Source organism: Culex quinquefasciatus, chromosome 3 (assembly GCF_015732765.1).
Source record: "Culex quinquefasciatus strain JHB chromosome 3, VPISU_Cqui_1.0_pri_paternal, whole genome shotgun sequence".
Classification (NCBI taxonomy): Eukaryota; Metazoa; Arthropoda; class Insecta; order Diptera; family Culicidae; genus Culex; species Culex quinquefasciatus.
The window spans coordinates 44617413-44625664 of record NC_051863.1 but is presented as its reverse complement, the minus strand read 5'-3'; the positions used below and the strand labels follow the sequence as shown (position 1 = coordinate 44625664).

Genomic DNA, 8252 nt, shown 5'->3' with positions numbered 1-8252 from the left:
TGGGCAGTGATGGGAAGCGATGCTTTCTAAGCTCAATAATTGTTAGCAACAGTTCGGTAGAGATAGTTTTGCAGTAAAGCCGTTACTAGCGAATAGAGCCGGATGTTTGTTTAAGGCATGTGATTGGTTTTGGGTTTCGTTCACAAAAAAAGAAATGATTTTTATTTATCATCAAAAAATCGACAATCTCAAATAATAACTATGGATCAGTTTATATTTCGTCATAACAAATTCACTCCAAAATTCCAAGCTGCTTACCACAATAGAAAAACCGACGGGACATCGTAGTTGCTGTTTTAATCCGAATTAGACAATGTTATCTGGCTTCCTGCACGCCTTGTAGAACAAGTTGTCCGACGACGAGCGCAGTAACAGAAGCTTCTGAGCTTTTGCTTGGTGGTTGGCAGAACTAAATTTTACATGCCCCAGTGCATCCTTCCTTCCTGGCCATACCAGATTTGTTTATAATAACGGTAGGGGCTTGCTTTCAACGAAATGAGGCCATATTTTTGGTTTGTTTGTGTAGTTAGACAAATTTACTGTTAGAGAAAAGTAGAAAAATTGTGGTTTTAAGCAAAAGAGTTCTCCTGGTTTGATTACTCAAATTAATGCCAAAAACATTGACAACGGAAAATCTAGCAAAATTTCTTGCTTTTTTAATAGAATTTACTGCTACACTGACCCCCCGGTGGTTTGACATTAACTGTTGTCAAACGAACGGGGTAACTTTTAAGTTTGACACCCTCTTTACACAGAGCTTACACTTACTACCAAACGTTTGGTTCGATAGTATGTGTGAGTTCCGTGTACAAAGTGACAGTTCGTCACTTTATAATTTCACTTTGTCAAACTAACAGGGATTCCGCCAAAAATATCGCTAAACCAGCAGAAATTCCACCGGATAATAAATGTTCCCGAAGCCAACGTTATTGAACGCACACGAAGTTGAGACGAACAGAACTTACCACTGCGCTCAAGCGCTCAACATGAAGGCTGCTCTTTTATTCTCTCTCTTTCTTGCTTGAGTGGTGACAGCAATCATTTGAGTGCAGTCATGGGGAAGGTGATCTGTATAGAGGAGAAAAGCAACTCGCGACAAAATTTTGTGGCTAGGAATTTTGACAGGTATGATTTTCATAAAGTATTCGCCTCCTTTTCTCTCCCACAGAAAACCTGGGAACGAGGTAGCTGTCAAACTAGGCCAAAATGTTAAAGTCACTCACAAAATGAACTTTGAGTGATTTGAGTTCATTTCTGACGTCACGATTTTCTCCTCTATTTCCATAAAATGACAAAGAAACGCGCTCTGTGCGAATGTATTTCGCTTGAGAAACAAAAGACTTTGAGAGAGACTCTCTCGGTCGTGTGTGAACAATAGGGACGTGGTGTTACATCGTGCTGCCACCTGGTTTTTTTAAGTGCAAGAGTGGAAAAGTGCTGAGTCAACGTCTAAAAATAGACGGCGTCCTATCTCGCCTAGCAAAATGAAGTCGATAAAGTAGTCGGTTTCGATGAGAAAAAGTGGAAAATGTGGTCTAACAATAGCGACGCCATCCCCCTATTGCCTGTTAGAGTACCAAAGGTATTTTCTGAATATTTCATCGCCATCTTGGACTTAAAAATTCCAAATCATTTTAGAGCAGTGTTGGGGTCATTTTTAAGCTTGACAGTCCAAATTAAAGCAAAAACTAATTTTCTCGTGATTTGGTTATCCGAAAAGCAAGAAAAAGTGTATGGGATCAGAAATGATTGTTTCAAAGTTAAAACACTTGTCAATTTTGCCTTCCTCACTGAGGTAAGGCTATAATCCTGCTCTAAAAATGAACTTTTTATTAAGAGCTCAGAGACACACCTTCATGTATACTTATCGACTCAGAATCGAAAACTGAACAAATGTCTGTGTGTGTGTGTGTGTGTGTGTGTATGTGTGTGTGTGTGTATGTATGTATGTGTTCAAAATTCTTGCCAAGTTTTCTCAGCACTGGCTGGACCGATTTTGATCAAACCGGTTTCATTCGACTTGGTTTAGGGTCCCATACATCGCTATTGAATTGTTTGAAGTTTCGATAAGTAGTTCAAAAGTTATGTATAAAAATGTGTTTTCACATATATCCGGATCTCATTTATATGCATGTAAACGATGTCCGGTTCCATCATCCGACCCATCGTTGGTTAGGTAATTAAGAGACCTTTTCAAAGAGTCCACAACATTCAAGATCTGGCAACCCTGTCTCGAGTTATGACCACTTAAGTAAAATTTATGTACTTTTTTAATGCCGGATCTCATTTATACGCTTGTAAACGATGTCCGGTTCCATCATCCGACCCATCGTTGGTTAGGTAATCAAGAGACCTTTCCAAAGAGTCCACAACGTTCAAGATCTGGCAACCCTGTCTCGAGTTATGACCACTTAAGTGAAATTTATGTACTTTTTTGATGCCGGATCTCATTTATACGCTTGTAAACGATGTCCGGTTCCATCATCCGACCCATCGTTGGTTAGGTAATCAAGAGACCTTTCCAAAGAGTCCACAACATTCAAGATCTGGCAACCCTGTCTCGAGTTATGACCACTTAAGTGAAATTTATGTACTTTTTTGATGCCGGATCTCATTTATACGCTTGTAAACGATGTCCGGTTCCATCATCCGACCCATCGTTGGTTAGGCAATCAAGAGACCTTTCCAAAGAGTCCACAACATTTAAGATCTGGCAACCCTGTCTCGAGTTATGACCACTTAAGTGAAATTTATGTACTTTTTTGATGCCGGATCTCATTTATACGCTTGTAAACGATGTCCGGTTCCATCATCCGACCCAGCGTTGGTTAGGCAATCAAGAGACCTTTTCAAAGAGTCCACAACATTCAAGATCTGGCAACCCTGTCTCGAGTTATGACCACTTAAGTGAAATTTATGTACTTTTTTGATACCGGATCTCATTTATACGCTTGTAAACGATGTCCGGTTCCATCATCCGACCCATCGTTGGTTAGGTAATCAAGAGACCTTTCCAAAGAGTCCACAACATTCAAGATCTGGCAACCCTGTCTCGAGTTATGACCACTTAAGTGCTATTTATGTACATATTTTTCTTGATCTAAAAAAATAGCTGAAATATGTGTCAAAACCACTCATATTACCCATTGTTGATAAAAGGTGAGGAAGGCATCACCCACATAGGTGGATTAAGTTAGTTTTATATTTTCAATTCGTTTATTTGTATATCTAAGAATATGCATATTTTTCCATATGAAACAAGTATTTTTATTGAGTCACCGTCAAACATTTTTAAAATATTTTTAAGTATGAGTTTGAGTCATTGAGTGTATCACTGAGAAATATGAAAAAATGTGGTCACAATTCACGAACTTACAGATTAAATCTTTTTGTTTAGAGATTGAAATATCTTTGCATCACTTCTTAATTTTTTCCCAAACTCAGTTCAGGACTTGAATGAAGTAAAAACGTTAATTAATGCGGGTCAAGAACTAAAGTTTATTATCAAGGTAATTAAGCAACAATCCTTCTAATTCAACTAGCAACGGAGGGCGCGCATGGTGATGATCTACTGTGCCATCTTTTCTTATGTTTTACTCGACCTTCTAAGTCGATACTTTTGCTCTAACCCTGCCATGTGATCCTCTACATTCACTACGTGTAAACCATAATGCATTTCTGTTTGTCCTATCCCGGTTCAATATTTTCTCTTACTTTCCTTTCTTAAAAACACTTACTTCACACCCCGATACCCGATAACGAATTCCACTATGTGATTTTACTAAAAGTTAAGCATTCTCGTCTAACAAGTGTGTGTGTGTGATTTTGTCATCCTTTGGCCTGACCTCGACGGGGGTTCGTCCGGTTTTATCGGGTGTCGTCCTCGCCCTCGGACGAGCTGCGGATCGTGTTGTAGGACGAGTTGCGGCTCTTCAGCATCCTCAGGAAGCTCCCGACGGCGAAGATCGTCCGCCGGTGGCGGTGAAAGATGCCCTGGTACAGCGCGTCCCGCAGCGCCTTCCGATCGTCGACGACTTCTGCGGTCGGAGGATGGAAGGAGGGTGGGAAGAAGTTAAAATCTGTATTAGTGACAGTTAAAAATTTATGCTACAAATGAAAAAAAAAAAAACCCCAGGAAAACCGAGATGTAGCATAAATTGGGTTTTAGATGAACTTTTCCCATTTTTAGCAAAACTATACCGGATGAATTATGCTGTTAAGACAATCTAGAATTTCCAGGGATGGTATTTACTCGTTTCCTCGCCGATGGCGAGGGCTTTTAGATATCGTCCCTCGCTCAAATCATTAAATTTTCGGCGTTCTCCCAAAAACTGCATCAAGAGAGCGAAGCGAAAACGACGCCGATGAAATAGCGAGCAACGAACAAACCGATGCGTAAGACGGAAAATTAATTAGACCCTTATTTTTTTGTTTGGCCAATAGGGTGACCTACGCCGTGTTAGGGTGGTCCGAAAAATGACAATTTTCGTCGATTTTCGCAAAAACCACTTTTCTGAAAAAAAACTCATCTCCGCGCCATTTCATCCGATTTTAGCTGTCTTAGGCGCAAAGGAAGGTCATTAGTTTGGCTATTTGGGAAAAATAGTAAGAAGTTTCAAAAATCTAGCTTAACATTTGAAAACATCGGCTCTTTGGTCCCAAGACCTTCGAAACAGCAATAATCTAAACATATTTTTATCTGATTCCTCGGATAATTTTACATAACATAAGTTATGTTTTCAATACTCTGAGATACGATTTTTTGAAAAAAAACTGGGTTTTTCGACGCGCCACGCGCAAAAATGGGAATATGACGAAAATGGGAAAAAATCGACTTTTTTTACTAAATTTGCGATAATTTCAAAATTTCAAAAGGTCATCATCGATACCTACAATTTTGCCGAAGACAGTGTCTTTAAATTATATTATTTTCTCATTCAAATGCTGGTAACTTTCTTTAAACGAAAAGAAGTTCCATTACAAAATTTTAATTGGCTGGTTTCAAATTAATGCAACAGCAAATTTTTCGGTTGAATCAAGAAAGTTTTTTTTATCGATTTTGAAATGGCAAATTAGCAGACCTTGATTGCTTGTTCGTTGAAAATGTCTGCGAATTGCGTGCAATCTACTGACACATTTATTTGTTGGCGCAGAATTATTGCCACAATTTAGCACACAAGTAACTATATTAATTGTTTATTTTTTTTGTTTTTTGTTTTTTTATTGCCGTTTTTTTTCGATAGAATCATATCCACCGGGAACCGTGGTGTAGGGGTAAGCGTGGTTGCCTCTCACCCAGTCGGCCTGGGTTTGATCCCAGAAGGTCCCGGTGGCATTTTTCGAGACGAGATTGTCTGATCACGCCTTCCGTCGGACGGGAAGTAAATGTTGGCCTTCGGACTAACCAAAATAGGTTAGGTCGTTAGCTCAGTCCAGGTGTAGGAGTTGTCTCACTGGGTCCTGCCTCGGTGGAGTCGCTGGTAGGCAGTTGGACTAACAATCCAAAGGTCGTCAGTTCGAATCCCGGGGTGGATGGAAGCTAAGGTGTAAAAAGAGGTTTGCAGTTGCCTCAACAACCAAACCTTCGGACACCTAGTTTCGAGTAGGAATCTCGCAATCGAGAACGCCAAGGCAATGCTGTAGAGTGATTTTGATTTTTCATTTTCACCTACAATTTGTACGGACAATTAAAGTGAAATTTAAAAATAAATAAACCACTACACAGTAAAAAAAAACATGGTAATATTACATCTGAGAAGGGGTGCATCTTTTATGTCAGAAAAAAGTTTAATTTTACTTCTGAAATTTTGTAATTTTACCACTTCTCTGGTGTAATTTTTAACTTTTCAAAATTACACCTTCCAAATTAACCCAATTTTTATTGTTATTATTGTGTACCTGATGAACTTAAACTTCTTTTGTCCGACTCAACAGCGCTGGAATTTTGTGGACAACGACACTCCCAAAAACTGTTTCTGAAATCATTTATTTTTGGGTTTAATGTTGTTGTTGTAAATTCTATATTTTTAGAAACTTTTTAGTTTAAAAGCTTCGCAATATCGGTTTTAATGGGATGCCTTTGGTTTTAATTAATAGGTCGACATTTTGTGATGAATGCCAAATTTCTCGAAACAATTTAAAACTCATTTTTTAAACTAGTCGTACCAAGTGTCATTGTATAGTCGAGAACCAAAAATTTAGATTTTTAAATTTAAATTTCATTTTGTTATGTTAAATTAGGAGTTTTTTTTTTAAAGGTCCAATAAACCAAATTTCCAGTTTGTGCATTTTGGGTGTTTTTGTAACCGCCTTGAGTCAAAGGTATTAAATAACACCCAAAAAGCAAAAACTGAAAATTTGGTTCATTGGACCTTTTCAAAAAAAAAAAAAATAAAAAACCAAGAAATACAAAATAAAAATTCATGACATCATTCATGGTTGAGAATGCAATTTTTTGATTTTTTTAAATTATGAATCCAAAAGCCTGACTTACCGACTGTCGCGGCGGGTGACTTGGGCGAGCCGAGCTCGTCGCTGAACGTGCGCTCCTTCAGCTTCCGGTGCTTCATGATGATGGCGGTCGTGGTGGTCGCCGCCGAGTTCGACGTCGAGGAATGTGTGGTGGTGGCGGTGCTGGCCGCACTGCTGATGCCACTGCCACTCGCTATCGATTCCGTGGCCGTGGCCGACTGTGAACAACTGCCCGTGGCCGCTTGCACCTCGGTCAGGTCCAGTTTCATGGCCCGCTTGGCCAGTTCGGTGTCCGTCGCGGCCGCGGTGGTGGACAGCGGTGAGGTGGGCGAGGTCGTCGAGGTGGGCGATTTCAGCGGGATCGGAATCTCCAGATCGATCGATTTCTGGCTAACAGCACTTTGCGATAGTGTTGAACGATTATCACAGATTTGTCTCGTGGGGTCGATATCCATAATTGAAACCATGGTTTGCCGGTTGGGCCCACGCGTGGAGGTTACTTGCCAGCCCGGCGATGGCTGGGCGAACGATGAAACGTATGACGATGATTGATAAAACTGTGTAAAAATTCTCTCACTATCATATTACTTTGTTCGAGTAGTCTTGGTTGGTTTTTGGGGATGTTGCTGTATAGAGCCTTACGGTGGCCTTGCTTCGCTCTCGTAATGGCTGGATGCCGGAACACCGAGACTGTTGGTGTGAGGCTGCAAAAAACAAGCGTTGTTGTTCAAGCGATTGTCGCCGACTTGGTCAGTACTGAGCTTCAACGAATTGGCGTTATTTTTCTGGGCCAATTTGCTCGCATCACTCCTGGGATCGCTGGAAGAACACTCCGTCAGTATGATTTTTGGCAACGCTTCGTCGTTCTCCAAATCTGCACCCTCCAACTTTAGCTGGTACAGATTATCGATTAGGTTTTGTAGTTTTTCAGACTTTTCATGATTTAGCTTCGAGGGAAAACTGTCCATAATAGTAGACCGAAAGACACGACGTTTGCGACAAACTAGCTGATCGAGCACTTCCGAGGTTGGCTGATGCACTTTGAACACTGAACTAAACACTGGCGTGACTCGTGACTTACGTCCTTGGCCGTTCAAACACTGCTTCTCTATGAACCTTTGCTTCACTTCTTCCCCTCGTTCGATGCATGCGTCCAAATAGTCTAGATGCCACTGGATACCCTCACGGTGGTAGTAATTAGCGAACCTCCTGGCGACACCCTCTACCCTCCCCAAGCCCTCATCCTCCTGTCCGAGGCTTATTTTCCCTAGTCGACGAGCACGTTGTCCCCCGGTCGATCCATCCGTGTCACGTGTGCCGTCGGCTTTGTTCCGATGGCCTTGACCACTCAAGTACTTTCCGTTTCGATCCAAAATACGACGCAGTTCGGTGTAGGTCTTGGCGTCGCGCAACTGGTGGTACCGTTCCGGGATGAGTTCCCCGTAAGACGGCGGTGGGGGCGCTGGAGGCGGGTTGTTTTGATCCGAGTGGCCACTACCGCCGGATGTGGGGGATTTGGTGGCACATAATCGCTGTTGACAGAGTCGGAGCCGAGTTCGGCGTAAACAAGGTTCTTCAGATCTGCAAAAAAGGGACGGAGAAATGAGAAGATTATTAGCTATGGTTCTTTGAAGATTGTTATTGATTGCTCGTTTACAGGATTTTTTTAACCCATAAAAATTCAAGAAATCTGGTGTACTTAACATGAAAAATATTTTCCCGCTAATTCAAGCAGAACTGTAAAAAAAAGTTTCAGTTTTTTCAGTTATACAATACTGCCC

At 41.0% G+C, this 8252-nt stretch overlaps 1 protein-coding gene across 1 annotated transcript; it reads right to left on the bottom strand.

Moving 5' to 3' along the window:
* Window positions 1-3204: 3204 nt before the first annotated feature.
* On the bottom strand, window positions 3205-6968 carry LOC6046875. The gene is made up of 2 exons (XM_001863964.2): window positions 6494-6968; window positions 3205-4037 (listed from the first exon to the last, which is right to left on the bottom strand). Exons 1-2 carry the CDS (start codon window positions 6936-6938, stop codon window positions 3868-3870), a joined length of 615 nt encoding a protein of 204 aa, XP_001863999.2. The 5' UTR covers window positions 6939-6968; the 3' UTR covers window positions 3205-3867.
* Between the last annotated feature and the right edge of the window lie 1284 nt (window positions 6969-8252).

What these genes read in the sequence shown, in the direction of transcription:
- LOC6046875 (XM_001863964.2), bottom strand. Translation starts at nt 6,938, where the DNA reads ATGGTTTCAATTATGGATATCGACCCCACGAGACAAATCTGTGATAAT. An exon ending in GTCACCCGCCGCGACAGTCG is followed by an intron (nt 4,038 to 6,493) that starts GTAAGTCAGGCT and finishes CTCCGACCGCAG; the next exon opens with AAGTCGTCGACGATCGGAAG.